General features: G+C 42.9%; 1 protein-coding gene across 3 annotated transcripts in view; it reads left to right on the plus strand.

Annotated features, from left to right (window-relative positions):
- SNTG1 (syntrophin gamma 1) overlaps positions 1–23,917 on the plus strand; it is a 923,961-nt gene that overhangs the window by 825,061 nt on the left and 74,983 nt on the right. For all 3 annotated transcript variants that reach the window (XM_077492670.1, XM_077492672.1, XM_077492671.1), the window contains one exon: positions 8,802–8,932. In XM_077492670.1, the coding sequence (XP_077348796.1) occupies positions 8,802–8,932 (131 nt within the window). The remainder of the gene's footprint in view (positions 1–8,801; positions 8,933–23,917) is intronic.

The raw sequence follows: 23,917 nt of genomic DNA on the forward strand, positions 1-23,917 counted from the left end.
GGTGGGTCATCGGGTTCAGGACCATCAGAGGCTAGCCTGACCCCATTGGCAATCATGGAGGCAGGTTGAAGTTCTGCTGGCATGGAGGCAGACTGGAGGAGATCGGTAGGCATGGAGGCAGACTGGAGCAGATTGGCTGGCATGGAGGCAGGCTGGAGCAGATTGACTGGCATGGAGGCAGGCTGGAGCAGATCGGCTGGCATGGAGGCAGGCTGGAGCAGATCGACTGGTGTGGAAACAGGCTGGAGCAGATCGCCTGGTGTGGAAGCAGGCTGGAGCAGATAATCTGGCGTGGAAGCAGACAGGAGCAGCTTGGCTGGTGTGGAAGCAGGCTGGAGCATATTGGCTGGAGCAGTAAATAGGGGGTGTAGCTGATAGAAGAGAAAAGTTTGAGCATGATAAGAAAGAGGAAGCAGTTGCTAAGGGGGACCTTTGTGGAATTGCTGCAGGCAGTAGAGAGGAGTCAGATGGGTTAAAGGCAGGATAGGTGCAGCAGGTAGAAACAGGATACTGATATTTAGTTGGTAGCAGGGTATATTGGCTGTGACTGTGGTTGCCATGGATGATTGAGATAGAGACCACTGAGCAGGCAGGTCTTTGGCAGTAGGAATGGGCTGTTGCAATCTGACTGAGGCTCAGTGTAATAGATCTGACCATGCCTGTAGTAAAGTTTAAAAAAAAATAGGTTTACATACTGCCTGTCCAACCAGGGACTGGTTAATACACTCTGATAACACCTGCTGAGAACATGAGGAATAATGCTCAAATCCACCAGAGACTCAACCTGATCAAAACTGAAGGGGGAGAAAAATCATCACTGCCTCTTGGAGTACTGGACGAGGCTAGCTCTGCACACACCTAAATCATCCCCAAACAGCATATGGCCCTGATCAACTAGGGAATGAGCCAGTAAGATACACTCTAGGAGCTGGTCACTGGCCCACTCTTTCAATATCTGCAGTATTCCCCATTCTCTGTCACCAGCAGAAAATAATAAGTAACTTTCTCTGGATGCATGTTAGCCAAAACAGAACAACGATGGCTTCCCTAAGCAGCCACTTCTGGTCAGGATTGGCCTTGGTATTATGTCATAAACTGGTGCAACCAGAAATGTGTGGACTGCAATAGGGAAGACCAAAACGCATATATAGTAATAGTAGTAAGAATTATTAAAAAGATAAGTCATAAATAATAAAGAAAACCAGCAAAAAAACACAGTGACACACAATAATAAGCCAAACGTGAATACAGGAGTAAGAAATAATCATAAACGTAATCAAGCCAGGGTCATACACGAGAGATCAATCAGATAGAAGAGGGAGCAGGACAGGACAGGGAGAGGACAACAGAGGAAGGGATAGGTCTGCAAGACAGGGGTCCAGAGATGGATGCAGGGTTCAGGAACATAGAACACAAGGTACAGGTACATGATTCAGGAATACAGGTCAGGGCTCAAGGAAAATGGCATCTGCCAGGTATATATATACAGTGGTGTGAAAAAGTGTTTGCCCCCTTCCTCATTTCCTGTTCCTTTGCATGTTTGTCACACTTAAGTGTTTCGGAACATCAAACCAATTTAAACAATAGTCAAGGACAACACAAGTAAACACAAAATGCAATTTGTAAATGAAGGTGTTTATTATTAAAGGTGAAAAAAAATCCAAACCATCATGGCCCTGTGTGAAAAAGTGATTGCCCCCTAAACCTAATAACTGGTTGGGCCACCCTTAGCAGCAACAACTGCAACCAAGCGTTTGCGATAACGTGCAATGAGGCTTTTACAGCGTCCTGGAGGAATTTTGGCCCACTCATCTTTGCAGAATTGTCCTAATTCAATTACATTAGAGGGTTTTCGAACATGAACGGCCTTTTTAAGGTCATACCACAACATCTCAATAGGATTCAGGTCAGGACTTTGGCTAGGCCACTCCAAAGTCTTCATTTTGTTTTTCTTCAGCCATTCGGTGGTGGACTTGCTGGTGTGTTTAGGATGATTGTCCTGCTGCAGAACCCAAGTTCGTTTCAGATTGAGTACAGGAACAGATGGTCGGACATTCTCCTTCAGGATCTCTTGGTAGACAGCAGAATTCATAGTTCCTTTTATCACGGCAAGTCTTCCAGGTCCTGAAGCAGCAAAACAGCCCCAGACCATCACACTACCACCACCATATTTTACTGTTGGTATAATGTTCTTTTTATGAAATGCAGTGTTCCTTCTATGCCAGATATACTTGGACACACACCTTCCAAAGAGTTCCACTTTTGTCTCATCGGTCCACAGAATGTTGTCCCAAAAGTCTTGGGGATCATCAAGATGTGTTGTGGAGAAATTGAGACGAGCTTTGATGTTCTTTTTGCTCAGCAGTGGTTTTCTCCTTGGAACTCTGCCATGCAGGCCATTTTTGCCCAGTCTTTTCCTGATGGTGGAGGCATGAACGCTGACCTTAACTGAGGCAAGTGAGGCCTGCAGTTCCTTGGATGTTGTTGTGGGGTCTTTTGTGACCTCTTGGATGAGTCGTCGCTGCGCTCTTGGGGTAATTTTGGGCGGCCGGCCACTCCTGGGAAGGTTCACCACTGTTCCATGTCTTCGCCATTTGTGGATAATGGCTCTCACTGTGGTTCGCTGGATTCCCAAAGCTTTGGAAATGGCTTTATAACCCTTTCCAGACTGATAGATCTCAATTACTTTCTTTCTCAATTGTTCCTGAATTTATTTGGGTCTCGGCATGATGTGTAGCTTTTAAGGATCTTCTGGTGGACCTTACTGTGTCAAGCAGCTCCTATTTAAGTGATGCCTTGATTGTGAACAGGTGTGGCAATAATCAGGCCTGGGTGTGGCTAGAGAAATTGAACTCAGGTGTGGACAACCACAGTTATAGTATGTTTTAACAAGGGGGGCAATCACTTTTTCACACAGGGCCATGATGGTTTGGATTTTTTTTCACCTTTAATAATAAACACCTTCATTTACAAATTGCATTTTGTGTTTACTTGTGTTGTCCTTGACTATTGTTTAAATTGGTTTGATGTTCCGAAACACTTAAGTGTGACAAACATGCAAAGGAACAGGAAATGAGGAAGGGGGCAAACACTTTTTCACACCACTGTATATATATACACCCACCTCCTGCAATCAGCCGCAGGTGACGTTGATTGCAGGAGATAATGTCGGCTTCAGACTGCCGGGAGACGCCCACTGGTGGACACCAGTACTACAGCCCAAAGATCTGACAGCGCCACCAGCAGGTGAAACATTTCAAGACATATATACTCTGAATGGTATTGTATATACTACATTGACTGCACTATACACTCTGAACTGTATTTTATATACTACACTGACCGCACTATATACTCTGAACTGTATTATATGTACTACACTGACTACCTGCCTAATCTCTATTCATTCTTTATATACGGCTGCCGTGTAAGCAGCCTTATATAGTGTGGGGAGTGGACTAAGCCCCTGAGCCATGATTGTCCAAAGGCACCCTGCTTCTTCTACGAATAAATAAACACCCAATGTTTGACTCGAATATCTGGACCATCCCTACTTACATACCTATTGGTTAGTTAGGCTGACCATGTGATTGGGCAGCAATGAGTTTCAGGAGCCAATCATTAATTTCAGCTTCCTGGTTTTCTGAGCTCATTATCCGAGGGCATCAGAAGAGATCAGAAAACCTCTGGAAGGGCCTTCTGTACAGTGTTATATATTGTAGTAATTTTATTCAGCCCACAAGTTTACTGTAGTGATGAAAACATATGAGTCAGAAACTAGTGAAAGGTCTTTTGAGTTCATTGGCATCGATGAATGAAAATTATGCTTTGCTTTGCATGTTATCTAATGAAGATGTTATGGGATTATTTTCTTTATTCTGTACACTCAAGAACTCTGCAGTATGGTGCATTGTCTTCGTAAATTATTTATACCCTGCTGGCACCACTTGTTGTGTCCTACATAATTAGATCACGGCAAAGAGACCCAGAGCTTGAAATCCTAATAAAGTTAACCAAGAACCATGGGAGTTACAGTTTGCAAAAAGCTGTGTGTCTTAAGTTACACATTGTGAAAATAATGTGAACACCTTTTAAAGCTTTTTATTTAACCATTAATAAAGCTGAATAGTCCCTTCTTAGTGTTTTTCCTAAAATTTATTATGAATCTAAAATGTGCAATAAGCAGAGATGTATGAGTTTTAATTCATATACGCTACATAATACAATTTAATTTGATTTTTGTAGCTTTGGGTAAAGTGGAGAAGGGTTAAAATATCTTCCAGTTATTTATTGTTTGTGTATTACCCCATTGGGAAGATGTCTCCTTACTTTCTGTGTGGTTACCTGGAAAATAAATATAGAATATCCCTCCAACAGAGATGATAATGTGTTTCAATAGAAGTAAAGGGAATGCTGCCAACAGGGATACTAATTTGTTTTAGTAGCAGTACAGAGTATGTTTCCAAACAGGATACTAACTTGTTCTTAGTAGCAATACAGGATATCCTTCCAGAAGAAATACTAGATAGTAAATTTGTTTTTACTTGTTTGTGGTCCAAATTTTTATTGCTGTCTATGCCCCAACTTGGGTTATTTCCTATGCTGGATAGGATGGGTCCTCTGTTCTTTGCTTCAAACTTCTCAAGAATAGTGTTTGGCGAGCAGTTCAGGCCAAGCATTCCTTCGGCCCAACACCCAAATTTTGATCTACATCTGGGGACATTTTTTATTTATTTTTCTAACCAAAAGGAATTGTCAAAAACGGTGTGTGTGTGTGTGTCTATTCCTTTTTGCCACTTTTTTGGTGAATGAGTAGCAGCACTATGTTCCCAATACTCATTCACATGGGGGGGGGGGGGGGGGCTGGGATCTGGGGGACCTCTTGTTAAAGGGGACCTCTAGCATCCAATAATCCCTCTGCCTGCAGACCCCCACAGCCCAGGGCAGAGGCCCTTCTTCCCATCAACGTGCCAACAAAGTGCTTTGGGGTGGGGGGCGGCAGAGGGCTTATGCATAGATAAGGATCTGGTATGAATTTTGGGGGACCCCAGGTGTTTTTTTATTTTTATTTTGGAGTGGGGTTCCCCTTAAAATCTATACCAGACCCAAAGGGCCTGGTATGGATTGGGGGAGGACCCCCACTCCATTTCTTTTACATTTTCTTATTGCCGGCAATGGCTTGCAACTGGGAAAATCAATTTAAATGTCATTTTTTTCTTTATATCTAAGTTTTGCTGCAGCAGTTTCTATAGATTGTAAAGATGTGCCACTTTACAGGCTGACTAAGGGGACCCCCCAGGCACTATATTTACCCACTTCCTGCCCAGCCTATAGCAGAATGATGGCTGGGCAGTGGTTCAGTTATCCTGACTGGGCGTCGTATGACATCCAGCAGTATAACATGCCGGCGCGTACCCGCAGGGGCACGCAGCGAAGCGATCGGCGGTACTGTGTGTCACTCTGACACACTGCATCTCTGACCGTGGTAAGGAGCCTCTGACAGCTATGACCAATCACAGTTGATCACAGCGTGAACCAGGAAGTGCCGGTAAATGTCTTTCCTTGGTATAAGCTGACAGGGAGAGACGATCAGCAGCTCTCCCTGTCAGAGGGGGGTCTGCGCTGATAAAATTGATTATCAGTGCAGCCCCCATGAAAGATGCCACAACAATGCCAATCAGTGCCCACCACAGCACCAATCAGTGCCCATCAGTAACACATGTTAGTAACTTATCATCAGTGCTGCCCATCAGTGCCATCTACTAGTGTCCATCAGGGCCAATTAGTGTTGCCAATCAGTGCCGCCTATCAGTGCCGATCAGTTCCACCTGTCAGTGCCCATCAGTTCCACCTGTCAGTGCCAGCTATCAGTGCCCATGAGTGCTGCATATCAGTGCCACCTATCAGTACCCATCAATTCTACATATCAGTGACTCCTTATCAGTGAAAACTCATCAGTGCCCATCAGTGCCTCCTCATCAGTGCCCATCAGTGGAGAAGAAAACAACATTTCAAAACAGAAACAAAGAAACATTCAAAAATGTGTCTTTTTAGTTTGGTTAGAAAAAAAATAAAAACCCCAGTGGTAATCAAATGCCACCAAAAGAAATCTCAACTTGTGGGAAGAAAATTATAAAAAATAAAATAAATAAAAGTTTTTATTTAGTGTTGCATGACCGTGCAATTGTCATTCAATACAAGATAATGCTGATAGAAGAAAATTGTCCTGGGCAGGAGGGAGTGCCTGGCATTGAAGTGGTTAGTTTGGGGTGGTGAGATTTGTAAAAGTAGTACTTTCACTACTTTTCTGCATTCATATCTATGGACCGTCAAAATCAGAAAGTGTATGAAAGTGTATGAACAGAAAAAAATGTACAACACGCATGTTCTATTTCAAGGATTCAGTCATGCTGCTGTCTCCTAATTTAGGATAAATCTTTCTGCTCAGACACTTACACACATCCCCGCCACCATAATCTTCCAGTGCGGCAGAGGTTAAAAGAGCTAAGGAAGCTGTGACAGTCACACATCAAGAGTGCCCAACTATGCCAACTCTTTCTGCCCACCTAAGCCATTCATAAAAGCTGTACTACAGCTTCTATGAATTAAATGTGATCTATGAATGGAGAAGGCGGACCCTTCAATCAGTTGCCCAGCCTCCATTCATAGTTAGTTTAATGTTGATAGTGTCTATGAATGGGTGAGGAAGGGGTGGGCATAGCCGTGCAGCTCTCTCAACTAAATTAACTCCTGCTGCACAAGATTACGGCAGCAGGTGTAGTGGGGAACTGGAGGAGGAAGATTTCTATTAAATCATGATCCAGCAGAACAAACGACACATCACATACATATTAAATAATCTCACGTGTGCTTTTTTTTTTTTTTTTTTTTTTTTACTTTCAAATGTTTTTATTAGAAGTTTATAAGGAATAAAAGAAGTACAAGACAAATGAAACCAAGGACCACAGGGATCCATCTCAAACTGACATGTGGAGTCCAAAAAAAACATAACAGCCATAGCATATTGATAACGAGTGTAAATAGCCTAAAAAAAGGGCAAACCAAAGATATATCAACCCACTCAGGGAACAAGTTGAACCTAATACCGCGTACACACGACCGGACTTTCCGGCAGACTAGGTCTGACGGTCTTCCCGACGGACTTTCGGCTGAGTTCTGAAGGACTTTCCAAATGAACGGACTGGCCACACAAGTCCGTTCGAAAGTCTGTTTATTTTGAACGTGATTACATAAACGGGACTAAACAAGGAAGTTCAATAGCCAGTAGCCAATCACTTCCCTTGCATCGTATTTGGTCCATCAGACCAGCATACAGACGAATGGTTTTGCTGATTTTAGTCTGTTGGAATTGAGTCTGTCGGATAGATTTGAAACATGTTCTATTTCTAGGTCCGTCTGATTTTTTTTTGAAAAACGATCGGACTAGCCCACACATGATCTGATTGTCTGACAGACTAATCCGTTCGGACCTAGTCTGCCAGAAAGTCCGGTCATGTGTATGCAGCATACGAGTAGTCTCTCAACAGGGCCATAGTTTCTGACTCCAAATATTAGCAGGTTTCTGGTTCCCCTGGTGATCTTAAAGCCTGATCAGAAGGGGTATCAGAAGCGTGTGTCTAATACTGACGGTCAGAAGGGAAAGAAACCCCCACTTTCAAATGAAACATAAGGAAAGAAGAGGAAAGGTGGTAGAAAAGAAATAGGTGTGGAGGAAGGGGGGGAAATAAAAGTGGGTAAATGTCAAGAAGGGAGGAAAATAAAGGAGATTCCAGTGACTTATCTGGAGTGATTCGAAACTGCTAGAAAATATTTAATAATTTAAGGAAGCAGAGGAATACACATATAGGTTTTTACTAAACTTCGGCTTTAAAGTGGAAGTAAACCCATCGATCTAACAGTTTGAAAAAACAGTTACATTCCCAGCACGCCGGAAATGTTAACTGTCACATTGGTTGTGCTCTCAACCAAACTGTCAAACCATCCAATGGCTGGTGTCATAACTGATCACATGTGCAGCTTCATGGCAGTTAAAGATTAAATAGAGGCCAAGATAGCCGCTTCCTTGGCTGAAAACGATAGGAGGATTTACTTCCACTTTAAGTGGTTCCTTTGGATACCAGCCTGGACTGCTTGTCTGCTCACACAAAGATTGCTATAATTAGAGGTGTATTTGTTGACATATGTGTCTGCTCAGTGTTTCTCCAGTACCTTAGATATTTTGCCTGGTGTTTGCTACAGATGTAAATCAAAATGCAGGAGCAGCATGTCAATTTCCTACAAACAAGCATAAAAACAGCAAAAAAAAGATAAATATCAGAGGAAGATGGGTTATTGCACATTGTGCGTCATTACTATTCTGTTGGCACTGACATATTGTGAAAAGTGAACCTTTTACTAATATTCTGCATGGATAAATCCCTAAAATGTCACAGTATCCAGAAACTGTATCATTTTCCAGAAAAGCCTGAACTCCCTTCATTAAAAACAATCCTTGTGCTCCAGGCAAGTCACTTTGCCTGGATAGGATGCCATCAGTCTGCTGCAGGTAGAAGAAAATATTTCCTTTATTTCCTCTCCTCCAGTGTGCAGAATACAATGGTGTAACCTTGTAGCAAGTCACATGGCGAGAGGCTGCAGCAAATTAAGCTTTCATAAAATGATCCTAAAACTCTGACTACCTAATCATTTTTGTTGCAAATGCAAAAAAGTTTGGTGCCTTATAAAAAAATTCTTGTCTAAGTTTTACAATAAAATAATTGCATTCTGCCTTCCCCTCACAGGACACATTGTCGTGCTCTTCATGGCCAGCATCACCTGCCCTCAGATGGGAAAAACGGTGGTGTGATCTCCGCTTAATCCCTCTTCTCCATTCAAGATTATCACAATATATGACAGGAACGGATTTATGCAGGTAAAACAAGTAAATTGTTTGTATTTAAATTAATGAACACTGTGTTCTGTTTAATGATGTTGAAACCACTTGCTTCCCAACTCTATCCTAAATCTTACATAACATAAAAAGTAGCTATTTTTTTGCTAGGAAATTACTTAGAACCCCCAAACATTATATATTTTTTAAGCAGAGATCTTCGAGAAAAAATGGTGGGTGTTGCCAGTGGCGTAACTAGAACCTTCTGGGCCCCGATGCAAAAAACCATGAAGGGCCCCCCTGAACCCCAGCCAGGGCCCTTCCCTCTGAGTCTGGCGGTGGAACTCTGGGGCGTGATCACAGGTATGACCTTTGTGAGCCCTGTAGTTCCACCACTGGTATCAGTAGTTTTTTTTTATTATTTTATTTTTCTATTTTTAGGTGCCCCATTGGGGGACTGTCCCTAGGCAGGATGGGGTCCCCAGAAGAGATGAGGTCCTTTTCTCCAGGGCAGATGAAGTTACTGCCCCCAGGTGAGAAGGGGTCCCTGTCCCCAGGGGAGGTGGGGGTCCCTGTCCCCACGTGAGAAGGGGTCCCTGTCCCCAGGGGGAGATGGAGGGGGTATGTAATGGTGTGTGGGGGATGGGGTCCTCTCACTCACCATGACCAAGCTGTAGGCCGCGCACTCATCCATGTTGGCCTGGGCTCCATCCAGTGTGCTGGACGGACTTTCAGCATATCTCCCAGAAAGACCTTTCATCATCTGTGTATGACGGGGGAGGAGGAGGGCTGGCAGACAAGCCTGCAGTGTCCTCCGGCGAGCCGGCTCTCATAGGGCTGCACTGCATCTGTGTGCTTAAAGTTTGTTTACCCGGGAGAAGTATGCAGTGCAGAGTGGGCCGGACTCGGGGGGGGGTGCAGGACTCTGGCTGGGGAGAACAGACATCGGACTGAGCGGCAATGCATGGAGCAGGAGAGGGGTACTCTGAGGAGCCGGCCGAGGACACAGGTCATGCGGGGAATGCACAACTAAAGAGCAGCCAGTGCGATAGTCGAGCATGGAGCTCTGCTAGTCACCCTCCACCTCCAGCCACCCGTGTGCATGGTGCACTGGTACCCCTAGCTGCCTATGCTGATGCCGGCCATATGTAGAGGGGGCTGCATGGGCCCCCTGCATCACAGGGCCCGGTTGCAGTCGCGACTGCTGCACCCCCTATAGTTACGCCCCTGGGTGTTGCAATTCTTTTATGTCACACTGTATTTTTCAAAAGCAATTTAAAAAAAATACACTTTAGTGAATTCTATTGCAGAAAAGCACAATATAATACCCAATTTTGTAATAAAATAATGATGTTACACTGAGTAATTAGATACCAAACATGTCATGCTTTAATGTCAAACTTTAAAATTGTGCAGGCTTATGTAATGGTGCCAAACCAAGGTACTTAACCACTTCAGCCCCGGAAGATTTGGCTGATGAATGACCGGGCCATTTTTTACGATTCGCCACTGCTTCACTTTAATTGACGTTGTACCCAAACAAAACTGACATCCTTTTTTTCTCACAAATTTTCTCACTTTCTTTTGGTGGAATTTGATCATCTCTGCGTTTTTAATTTTTTGCACTATACACAAAAAAAGAGCAACAATTTTGAAAAAAACACAATATCTTGTACTTTTGCCCTAATAAATATCAATTTTTTTTTTAAAAAAAAGCTAATTTTTTTCTCAGTTTAGGCCGATATGTATTCTACATATTTTTGGTAATAAATATCACAATAAGTGTATATTGATTGGTTTGCACAAAAGTTATAGCATCTACAAAATAGGGGATAGATTTATAGCATTTTTAGATTTTTTTTTACTAGTAATGGCGGCGATCTGCGATTTTTATTGTGACTGCGACATTATGGCGGACACATCGGACAATTCTGACACATTTTTTGGGACCATTGGCATTTATGCTATAAAAATGCATGGATTACTGTAAAAATGTCACTGGCACTGAAGTGTTTAACACTAGGGGGCGATCAAGGAGTTAACTGTGTTCCCTGCTACGTGTTCTAACTAAAGGGGGAAATGGGACTTGCTAGGGGAAGAGATAGATTGGTGTTCATACTTTGTATGAATGCACGACCTGTCTCTTCTCCCCTCAGACAACCAAGATCTCTGTGTTTACACACAGAGAACCCTGTTCTCGCCATGTCACAAGCGATCGTGGGAGCACATCGGTTATAGAGACTGCCAGGCACTCGCATTGGCTCCAGGACAGAGCAGCAAACATGCACGCTCCTAGTGGCCACATAAATAAGTGACGTAACATGATAGCGATTCACGCAACCAAGCCATGTTGCCGCAGTACAACTGCGGCGGATGATCAGCAAGCAGTTAAAAATCTCCATGGGGGGCGCTTTATAAGCTTGTACAGAATAACAGTTTAGAGTTACACCGGAGGTCTGGCGCTAAAATTATTGCTCTAGCTATAACATTTGCAGTGATACCTCACTTGTGTGGTTTGAACAGGTGTGAACACAGTGTACATATATGTGCATTCACCTTTGCACAAACGCACAGGAGGAGAGGGACACATTTGTTTTTTGTTTTTTTTTACATTTAATTGTTCTTGTTGAATAAATTTTTTTTGTTGAATTAAAAAAAAAATTTTTTAATTTTACACTTTCATCTTTTTTAATCACTTTTTTTTTGCTATCGTAAGGGATGAACAACATCCGTGATAGCATGGGCAGTGACAGGTACTCTTTAATGGTACATCTGGGGTCTTTTAGACCCTAGATCTCTCTTCTGCCCTTAAAAGTTTGATCAGATGCTTTCAAAATCCTTAAGTATGGACAGTATGAAGTATTTAGCACCTCAATCAAGTCTATGGTCCGTCTAGTGTTAACCCCCATATATCTAGCTGGGACAAACCCAACATGGCCTTTATTTATAAGTCAGGCAAGTACTTTGGTTAGCATATTAGCTAAGATTTTTGCAAATCAAAGTTAAATCAGAGTTAAGTAGGGAGAAAGGCCTGTAGTTGTCAGGTATGGCTGGATTTTTCCCAGCCTTTGATATAACTGTGATATACAAATTCATGATTTGAGAGTGGAGCAGTGGCATCACTAGGATGTGGCTTCTGGGACTATAGCCCGAGTCACTGCAGGGGTCCCCAACCACCGGCCCATGGCCATTCTGCAGCTGGGCCACGAGTGCAGCGGGCAGAATGGGAGATCCGGAGAGCGGGCAGGCCGTACGACAGAGCTGGTGGGCAGAACCGGAGAGACAGCTGGCGGGCAGAATGGGAGAGATGGAGAGCCAGTCGGCGGGCAACACGGGAGAGCTGAAAAGCGGATGGGCAACATGGGAGAGCCAGCCGGTGGGCAGGCAACAGAGCAGAGAGATGACATCATCTCTCACCGCCCACCCTGCATCACTTCTGTTCTGCACTCACTGTGCAGCTTTGGGCAGCAGACAGATTACATTATCCTCTCTGGTGAACCTGATGTAAGGGGGAGGCTCTCTGCGGACCCTGATGTAAAAGGAGGCTCTCTGGGACTCTGATGTAAGTAGGGAAGCTCTCTGAGGACCCTCTTTCTGTTTAAAGGAGGGATGTTTGTCTAATTTTAAACAATTATATAGCTTAATGCATTGACCTCTGAAATATGCTTTATGTGCTTCCCATAGATTGGACCTGCTTTACAGTGCCCTTATTGAACTGAAAACATTCATCCAAATTCTGAGAAAGCTTCTCTTTAGTGGGCTCTAAATTAATGAGATATTCATTAAAGCACCAATGGCACATTTTTGATGTGGAACCTGATATTACCAGATCCAGAACAATAGAAGCATGATATGACAATGTAATTGGGATAATTTCAGAGGCAACCTTGTTGACCTTGTTTGATAAAGCACGGATTCCATGTGAAACGCATCAACCTTGTACCCCCCTGCCTGTCTGTGCTTGGTTGTTTTTAAAGGATTTTGTACTATTGAATAAAGTCAAAATTGCATTGTATGAGTGTGCAGTCATCTGACTTTTGATTTATCTTTATCTCTGCTAGCAATGGTAGGGCGTGCATCTCACCGTCTGCATCATGCTATGTGGTATTATGGCTGTCGTGACTCACCTGTGAGCAGCAGTATTTTGTTATTCAGAGGCAACCTTGTTGGCAATTAAAGGGGCTGAGATGAAAAAATGATTGAGCCTAGAATGCATCTTGTGTGAAACAGAATAAAAATGTATTATTTATGGAAGGGTTTTTTAATCCTCCATGTATCAAAAAGGTATTCTCTAACCAGTTAACTTTTTTGGAAGGGGAGTGTTGAAATAACACCTGCCTGTGCTTTGTTGGGGGACATAATTAGATTGAAATCCCCTCCTATAGCTATTAACAAAGGAGAGTATTGTTGCAACTTGTACTTGCAACTTGCAAACTTGAGTAAGGAAATTAATCTGGCCTGGGCTGGTGGTGTATACATTCATCAGAGTGAGATGGATATTCGTATAATTACAAGCCAGAATGATAAATCGACCAGGAGGATCACTGAAGGAGGATTGTATTCTCAAGGGGCATGTATGCTTAATCAAAATGGCAACTCTGGCTTTCCTGGATGTGCATTAAAACGCATAAGCTGTGGGAAAGTGTTTTAGAGCAAATTTAAATGATCTTCCTGGACAAAAATGCATTTTCTGCATTATTATCACATCTGCTCCCAAGGATCTAAACTCCTTCAATGCCAACTATCTTTTCCTAATAGAATTGAGACATTTACCATTGTAAAATAGGATCAACCAAATATCAAAAGAACAACAAAAAAACTGAAAAGCATAGACTAGCAATCTACAACAAGTAGAGATTGGGGAACTGTTCCGATTGAGCATTGGTGTGGGCCCGAACAGCGCCGTTCGGGTGTTCACACTGCCGAGCACATAGTGAATAGCTGTCAGTTGCTAGGGAGTGGGCTGGGAAGCCGGCAGCAGTGTCCTTACCAACAGATGAGTCATCAGGTGTCAACGGACTTCCCCGCTGACAGCTGAATGGATAAAAAAACATTGCCGGCAATAGAAAAATTTGAAAAATCCCCCCCCCCCCAATCAATACTAGGTCCTTTGGGACTAGTATGTATTTTAAGGGGAACTCCACACCAAAGGTCCCCCCAAAATCCATACCAGACCCTTAGATTTTTGGATTGATACATGTCCCCCAGGGCAGTACCCGGGCCCCCATACCCTTTTTTTTTGGCTAATAAATTGCATATAAGCCCCCAAAATGGGGACTTTTGATTTTTCTAGTTTGGGTACCATAGATAGGGTTTGAATGCAAATGTATCTCAGGACACCAGTGCCATGGCCTTGGTGATAATGAGGTAGAATGGAGTCTATCATCATATTGCAGGAGTCATCATGTGCTTTCCAATTAAAAACTATAAAATAAAATCTGAAAAATAAAAAAATAAAACTGTATCCAATAGGTGTGCAAGGTTATCCCCTAGGGGATCTCTATATGCATACCAATAGAAGGAATGTCCACAAGCATCCCAGTCCTTATCCCAGTCCTACCAGAAAGATCAAGTGGGCCAGGAGGAAGAAAGCAGGCAGGCATTGAGGCATAGGAAGAGGCTTCTGAATCTTTGATTCTGACTTGGCTTGCTTATCTTGCAGGGGATAGATTGTAGCAGTGCAGTGTGGTAGCCCCAGTTTCTGAAGAAGACCTCACCTTCCTGTAGATCTATTATGCTCTGTTGATTGCTATCTTTCGTGGCAATGAGTATAAATGGAAAACCCTATCTGTATGGTAAGCAATGATTCTGGAGATGGACAGAAATGGGACAGAAATTACAGCATTTAGCAAGGGAGATAGCCTATTATAAATCGTATCCCCTTAGTCAATCAGCAACTTTTGCAATTCGACATAAGGAGGGCTTCTTTCTTATCCTAGTAGTGTAATTGTTCTATGAGAACTCTGGGTCTGGTTCCGACAGGTTGCTTGGGACTCAGAGATCTGTCCAAATGCCAGTATGTATATTGACTATATTTGGGGCTAGGGTGGTGAATAAGCCCACAAGGTATGATTGAAGGTTGGTATCACCTACTGACTGGCAAACCTCTAATACATAGATTTTGGCGACTCTCTTTGTTTTTTATGTCCTCTTGCTGTAACTGGAGTTAGGAGACTATGTTTTAATTCCATGCCTTCTTCTACGTTGACATATTGGACCAGATCATGGAATTTAGACACTATCTGTGTGCCCTCCTATTCCTGTGTGATTCTAAGGAGATATTGTGTGTGAGTTTTTGTAGTAAGGCCTGCAACTTTTAATTTAGCACTTCCACAGTTATAAAAGTGTCTGATGTTTTAGGCTGTAAGGGAGAGCTGGCACTCTCATCCTTCTCAATGACCACTAGCATGTCTGTGAGCTTTGTCCGCGCTATACACACTCGAGTCAGGGGATGCATGCCTACATAGGAAGTGGTCTAGTGTAGACGTTCACAGCTCCCGTGGAGGAGAGGAAGTTTTCTGCCTCCCTACCTCACCCATGGAGTGCTCTGGGGGGTGGTGAGCCCAGTGCTGATGCCCCTGGGAGTTACACATGCACCCTCTAGGGCTGTCTTTTGGCAAGGTCTCCAGCTTTTGTCTCCAGCTTTAGAAAGTATGTCTCTATTGTACTAAGAAGGCATATCTTGCAAACAACTGCCCAGAGAAGCAGGAAAGCTAATGATTCTTCTGCATTCTGGCAAGAGCAGCACATCCTAGTCAAATGCACACCTAGCCTACTGGAGAATAAAGGAACAGCAGGTCTAAGATCTCAGCTCTGTTCGCCAAGTCTTTTGCCTCTATTGTGCTAAGAAGGCATATCTAGCAAACAACTGCCCAGAGAAGTGGGAAAGATCATGATTCTACAGCATTCTTGCAAGAGCAGCCCAGCCTAGTAAAATGAACACATAGCCTACTGGAGAATTAAGGATCTAAGATCTCAGCGCTGCTCATCAAGTCCTTTTTTTTCTTAGCAGCTGGGGTGAGGGCTTAGCATAGATGAGCAAGGTTAATGGGGATTAGTTGTAGATTTGTTAAAACTTCAATCTGAAGCTGTTCCCTGTAGTGCTTGTTTGTCACCACTAGATGTTCTCAGTTTTCAAGCAGCTTAATTCAACTTCCTCTAATTCTGGGATTTCATGGACCTGCCCCAGGGGTAGTATTAATATGCAGTCAGGGCTCAGAGTACTGCTTCACTGCACTGCTTTTTTCTTAAGTATGTGTGGGGGGGAGAATAAACAAAACTTCTGCTCTTAGGGTACAGCTGTCCTGTTTTATATAATTGACACTAAACCATTAACACTTCCCTTTAACCCCAGCATGAGCAACATAACCCATGACCTTAACTAAATCCCTTTAACAAACATTTATCCCTAGGTTAAATGTATACAAGGGTGCTAATAAATAACATACTGCTATTACATATCTAATGGGAACCTTACTATTATGTAAAAAAAATTGTACTTTGCAGGTTTTACAGGCTACAAAATTAATGGTGCCCAAAAATTTTCACTAAAACAAAATTATCTGTCTGTAACCTGATCTGCTGGTCAGTGAAGTGCTTGTAACATAAACTGACTTAGAGTCAGTTACTTCAAAATGTATTATTACATGTCGCTTTTCCATTTGGGGATGGTGATTACTGATCGAAGTGAGAGGCACTGAAGGTAAACATAGCACATAGCCGGAATGTTATCAAGGCTAAAACACGAGTCTCTGTGATTCCTGTACCATTCTCTGGAGAGAGACATCTATTGCATTTATTTGCTCAGTCCTGTTGATTGACATAATGCTTTCAAAAGTATTAGGACAAATTCCATTTATTTAGCCTTTAAGTTGTTTTGCATTCATTGCTTGATCAATTTTCTTTAGACATAGTGCTAAAAATGTGCCTGTTTAAGTGTTTTTTTCTGTGTGCTTAGCAAAAAAAATTATATACCGTAAGCATATGTTCTATACTTACAAATGATTCAGGATTTTTACAGCCAGTGTCAGCCAAGAATGTTAAAGTTCCAGCAGTCTTAAGTAGAAAAAATGATCTTGGTGACCAAGGAAACAGGATAAAGAAAGTCAGCATGAAGAAATATTATAATTTACTTACAACAATAGTACATTATAGATAGATACTGATAATGTGTAGATGAAAAATTTGGCCAGTCATATAAAGTTTCAGCATCACTAAATTCAGAGTGTTTTGTGGAGGGGGCGTTGGGAGGTGGGGTGACCCTTTCCTGGCAGCGTCCATTTGCTCTACCTGGATAAACTGGGAGTCTTGAGCCTCCACTAAGTAAGCGATCAGGGGAACCCAATTAATTCTTTATCTTTAGTGCCTCCACATAGAATTGCCATTGGCTTACAAGTGGGATCCCCTTCTAGGAATACTTTGTCCCAAGGTTTTCTCACGTACTGAACAACAAATGCAGGTCCATTCTTGTAGATGTAGTTCCAAATTCTTTATTATAACTTTGTTGATGGTAAAATACAGGACAAGGTGGAATACTTAAATTCTTCCAGGTCTCTTATAACTTCTCTGGCTAGTAGATGCTGGATGTGTCTCAGCATGCAGGAGCCTCAGTTTCTATTAGAGAAATGCAATTACAAAATAGAAGGCTCTGCTGTAACCCTGTTCCAGCTCTTTGACTCTAGCATAGGGCTATATTAGGCACATAGCCTCCAGACACATATCATTTATAGAGGGCCTTACTTTCTAGGCGTGTACTCTGGTCCTGGGGCCTTCCAAGTAAACACACTGCCTACAGAACCCAGGCCCTCTCTCAGAGGACATCTGCCCCAAAGAGAAGGGAACCTTCCAGAAACAGCACCTCTCTGTTTTTTTAAAGCCTGGTCCAGACCACTAATGACAAACTTACCAGGGGTTTGCATGCTGCCAATGCAGGTAGAGCTCTCTGGCCTCACTTCTGCAACAGACCTTTGAAAATTTATTTGCAGAGTCTGGTTGATGATGTAGTACAGATGGTCCTTGGGCACAATGTTCTGCAAGAGACTTTGCAAAAACACACACACAAACACAGCAAGTCTGTTAGGGAATGTATCCCTACACATCATTAATAATGAAGTGACAATCATTATGTGTAATAAATACAAAATTAAAGTTGGAGACATTTTTAAGAGAGGACTAACATTATTATATGAATGGTAATTGACCAAATTACTTATGGTAGGTATAAAGTGTTACATGCATGCCTAAAATAGCACTGTCAACACATAGAACGTATCTGCAGGCTTTTGCTCTTCAGGTTCTTTTTATAGTGTAATCATCCTACTTAGAAACCAGGTGCGTTAATCTGTTATCATATGTCAATAATCATATACACTGTAAACAAAGCAATATCAAACCATAATCTCATGCAAACAATTACATAATAAATGGTATATTGTGATAAAACTAAAAGGAACACCCAGTGAATAATGAAATAATGTCTTTCAAAAAAAGTCCATGAATAAATCCAACATTGAAAAAACCCTTTAGGATGGGTTATATAAATCCACAACCAACAGAAATGAAAGGAAAGACTCTGTGGTAACCAATAAGCAGATATCCAGTAGACGTTACTCCCAATATGTATGAAGAGAATGATGTTTCAACATAAAGGATTTTGCTATACAAATAATCAATAATACCTCATAATGAACTACCAAAATTACCATTAAAAATATATTATAAACATAAAAAGAGAGTATGTTTAAGGTAAGCTGGACACATAAATAAGACTAACCAGTCCCAGAACTATATATACATTTGCTAGATATCACATCAATTATATTCAGTCTCAATTGATTAATTCCACAGCCAATATGAAAGGTGCATGTATGCATATAAAACTGCAAATATAAATAAAATTAAAATTGAAATAATTTACCCCCCCCCCCCCCCCAAGTGTTGAAGAAGTAACAATGGAAACAAAAAAGAAAAAAAGGAGAAAGAAAGAAAAATGTGGGGAGACACATATCTAATAAAAACTGATATTCATGAACAGAATATTTCAGATCAGCTTGCAAGATACCAGGTATCACAAAGCAAGCTATCCAACACCATAAAAGATATTGACATATATAATAGAAATTATATAAAAAAAAGGGAGAATGGAAATCCCCCCGTTAGATTAATGAAAGGGAAATAATTATTAGCAATGAAACAATTAATGTCCCATTCTATATTGAGTCATAATGGTCTATATGTTTGCAAACAATAAATCCACTGTGTTTCACAATGGCATATCGATTTTTTTCAAGTTACTCCCCTTCCAATTGGAGGCAAATTTTTCAATGCCTACAACCTGCAAGAGGGCTAGATTCCTGTTATGGCATTAACAAAAATGTTTGGACACAGTGTGCCCTATGCACCCTTTTCTAATATTTGTGAGATGTTCAGCTATCCTCACATTGAGTGCCCGTGTGGTTCTACCAACACATTGGAACCCACACGGGCATCTCAAAAGGTAAATGACACCCCTTTTTCCGCATGTGATAAACTCCTCTATCAGATATGTGCGTTGAGTTGTCTGTGATAGAAAGGAAGTGGTTCTAACTGTGTTAGAATCCCTCCATACTTTACAATGCTTGCACAGGAAAAAACTTTTAGATTACCAAACATTTTGGTTTTAGTGAATACCTTTGGTGAATACCAAAGATCTTTTGTCACTTCTCCAACACTTTGGGGGGTCAATTTTTAATGGTAATTTTGGTAGTTTATTATGGGGCATTATTGATTATTTGTATAGCAAAATCATGTTGAAAAATCCATTGATTGAATTGGTTGTCTGTGCATTATCTCAAATGAATGGTAACATGGATATGGACACATAGACTTTTCAGACTTCCAGTGCCGCTCCGCATCCATATGTATTTAAATGTTGTTAGTTGACATAAGGAGACATGATGAGTCTCCTTTCTCAGTTGAAGCCTGTTAAGGGGAATGCTTTGGGCGGAGCCAAATTTGTGACATCATTCCGCACAAGCAGGCTGGTGCTGACCGCTGCCTTGTTTGATTTCTTACGCTGATATTATTGAGAGTAACTGCTACCAGATGTCTGCTTATTTGTGGTCATGGAGTCTTTTCTTTGATTGCCGGTAAATCAGATCTCTTCCAAAGCCCAGCCATCTGAGTCCCAGACAATGTGATCTCTATTGTCTGAGATCCACAAACTCTGGTAAGAGGCGCATGTATGTGGTGATAGGATATATCTTAACATTGTTTATTTGGATCACCCAAGGATATTGATACACTATCATTATTTTTATCACAGAACTGGTGTCATGATTATGCAGTAATCTTTCTCTGTCAGCTTACCTCTCTTCATGTGTTCAGACTAAGAGGCCAGCCACTCTCCCCTGGCTGTTTTTATAACCTCTCCTCTAAGCATGGCTCCACTCCATGCCCTATCAGGGAACCCTATATTAACCTGTGCACTGCAAGCCAGCGGTGCTGATCAACCATTGTGTATTAATTGTGTGTTTGGCTTCCTGTTTGCTGCTTGCCGTGTGCTCTTCGTTTGTCTCTGTTACTGACCTTGACGTGTTCTCGACTATTCCTGTCTCTTGACCCTGAACCTTTGGCGTGTACTCTGTTGTTCCTGTCTGCTAGTCTCCCTGACCTCTGCCTTATCCTTTTTATTCTAGCCTGCTTCTTCTGTCTCCTGTAGTCTACCGAGAGCGTGAGCTGTGAGACCCTGGGGGCCGCAACCTGGAGCCAGACTGCAGCACAGTCCATCCTCCCCACTAAAGGCTCTGGGGAACACCTGCTGGCTCTTAGACTCCACACCCTGGGGAATCTATGCTCTAGCTCCCACTGGGATCTGTGTTAGTGATCCAGTAGACCTGCTTCTTGAACCTCCCTGGGTACTAACCGCAGCAGTCAGTCCTAGGGTCCACTATCTTAGCGGTGCACTTCCAACTCCTACGGAGTGCATCTATAACCTGGTCTCAGGTGACCTGACAACTGGGTGTGCAGTTATATAACCCTTCTTAAAGTGTGTTTTCCATGTTAGATTTATTCATGAACTTTTTTTGAAAGACGTTATTTCATTATTCACTGGGTGTTCCTTTTAGTTTTATCACGATATAATGCTTATTATGTAATTTTTTGAGATCATGGTTTGATATTGCTTTGTTCACAAGGTATATGATTTGTTGACATATGATCAGATGGACAGATTAGCGCACCTGTTTTCTAATTATTGTTTCTTCAAGTTTTGGGTTCAGACTATTTTGGTTGCAGATTTTCTAATTGCTAATTAGTGATTCATTTTGCATTAATTGTTTTGTTCACTTTCACTGAAGGGGTGGAAGGATAAGCACAGGATTTTTTATTTGTCTAATCATCCTACTTTCTGGGAAGCCAGGGTACTCTGATAAACACTTATTTTCTGAGTACGAAAGCATGTGGTGAATATAATTTGGGTCAAGAATATGTAGTTATGCCTGCATGTTACTCTGCAGCTAACAAAATAGTGAGCAGGCTGTGCTGATTCCGACCCCCATCAGGACACAGGGCAGGGGCACCAAAACTGACAGGCTCTGTGAAGGAATGCAGGTAGAACCGCAGCTGCAGGGGTTTTCCACCCCTCCTTCTCCTCCTTGAGCCGAGCAGCTCTCATTCAAATGGCAATGCCTGCTCCTATTGGCTACATTCAGGGCCAATGGCTGGGGAAACTAACACCAAGATGATTATGGAACATGTAGTCCTGGATACCAGCAGGCTTAGGATGAAGAGGGACCACAAAGCTCTCTGGTGGATGGAGCCAGAGAGAAAGTGCCAGTGATCTGATTCTTCTATATATCCCCCAAGGTAAGAACTTAATTCCAGGTGGGGGGGATGAGGCTGGGTGTGGATGCAGGCTTCCATAGAGGTACAGGACCTTATCATTGACAGCTCTCACTCTGTCCTCCCCTCCACCTGTCTGCATTCATCCTGTCCTCCCCTCCACCTGGCTGCTCCCACCCTGTGCTCCCCTCCACCTGGCTGCTCCCACCCTGTGTTCCCTTCCACTTGGCTGCTCCCACCCTGTCCTCCCTCCACATGTCTGCTCCCACCATGTCCTCCCCTCCACTTAGCTGCTCTCACCCTGGCCTACCTTACATTTGGCTGCATTCACCCAGTCCTCCCTCCAAGTGGCTGCTCTCACTCTGTCCTCCTCTACACCTGGCTGCTACCACCCTGTCCTCATCTCCACTTGGCTGCATCCACCCTGTCCTCCCCTCCACCTGGCTGCATCCACCCTGTCCTCCCCTCCACCTGGCTGCATCCACCCTGTCCTCCCCTCCACCTGGCTGTTCCGACCCTCTCCTCACCTCCACCTGGCTTCTCCCACCCTGTCCTCCCCTTCACCTGGCTGCTCCCACCCTGTCCTCCCCTCCACCTGGCGGTTCCCACAATGTCCTCTCTTCCACCTGGCTGCATCCACCTTGTCCTCCCCTTCACCTGGCTGCTCCCACCCTCTCCTCACCTCCACCTGGCTGCTCATACCCTGTCCTCCCCTTCACCTGGCTGCTCCCACCCTGTCCTCCCCTCCACCTGGCTGCTCCCACTCTGTCCTCCCTTCCACCTGGCTGCTCACACTCTGTCCTCCCCTCTAGCTGGCTGCATCCCACCTGGCCTCCCCTCCACCTGGCTGAAAACACCAATACCTTTTCAAGACACTGTGTATTTATGTGTGTGTGTGTATGTATGTATGTATGTATGTGTGTGTGTGCGTGTGTGTGTGTAGCACTGACCCCAAAGGAGCTGCTAGTATTTGATTGGGCCTGCACTCTGCTATTACACCCCTAATAACTTGGCTCAATCCCCTTGACACAGCTGTGGTGAAATGTTGGTGTGAAGCTAACAGAGGGTGACCCCACAATGTACAATAAAACAATAGTGTACTTTTACCTGGGTATCTGTTGCTCCACCTGTAGGAAAACGAACAACACTGCACACCAATTGTAATTTAAGCAGAATGTGTTTTTACTGAAACTGGTATAAAACAATAATTACAATAACTACGTATTCACACAAACGTAATGTGACAGTACAGTGTGTATTCACAACAATTTTAATATATACATGTAAAGAATTCTTAGATAACCCCTGCACGTGTGTCTCCAAGTGGGACCAATGCTCAGAGTGACAATGCCTTAACTCCGGGCACCTTCCCACTTCCAGCATGCTGGGATAAATACAGAAATGCAAAGCTATCAACACTATGCAATACAGCTGCTAGGGAGCTCCCCCTGCTTTATAATGCAGTCCTTCCCTATAGTAATTGAATGCAATGCCTTGCAATAAAAGATGTAGTCTTTGGTCTTCTGTCTTCTGCTAGCTATTGCATTGAAGAAATTGTAATCCAAAGGGTTGAACAAACAAGAATAGTGTAGAATGAATATTGAAACTGTTCTTGTGATGTAGAACACTTATAACTACCCCTGGAGTAGTTGTCTCCAAATCACACAGTGTCATTTCTCAGTGGAGTTTAGGCTTGAGGCCTGCTTTAACTCAGTCTAATGATGTGAAACCTCCTCTGTGGTACTACAGGTCCCAGCAACACTATGGTTTGAGTCTAAGTGTGTAAAAGTGCGTTCAGAATTATGGGTAGAAGCCCTCTCACCAAACCAGGCCCGGAAAAATAGTAAATCTTTGTTCCGGTTGTCTCAGTCCTGCTTCACACCAGCGGCAGTCACACTGTATCTCCAGCACACAGGTGAAAGGCATAATCGCTGGTTGCTCCGCTCTGCAATTGAAAGAGGCTGCGCTCTCTGGAACACCTCCTCTGTGATCCTTGTAGGCAGGCCACGCATTCAGAAGAGAAAGAAAATGGCTGCACCGGGTCGTTGATATCCTACCCAGCATGCAATTCAGTACTGAGTGTTCATGGGTAGGTCACTAGGCATTGTGGGTAGGTAGGTTCTTGTATAATATAAACAAACAGTCACTTCCTGTAACATTTTCTGTATGTTCTTGAAATAAAAATAAATGAAGTCCATTTCACGTGTA

Source organism: Lithobates pipiens, unplaced genomic scaffold (assembly GCF_037356315.1).
Source record: "Lithobates pipiens isolate NorthernLeopardFrog02 unplaced genomic scaffold, aLitPip1_a1.2 Scaffold_19, whole genome shotgun sequence".
NCBI classification, from domain to species: domain Eukaryota; kingdom Metazoa; phylum Chordata; class Amphibia; order Anura; family Ranidae; genus Lithobates; species Lithobates pipiens.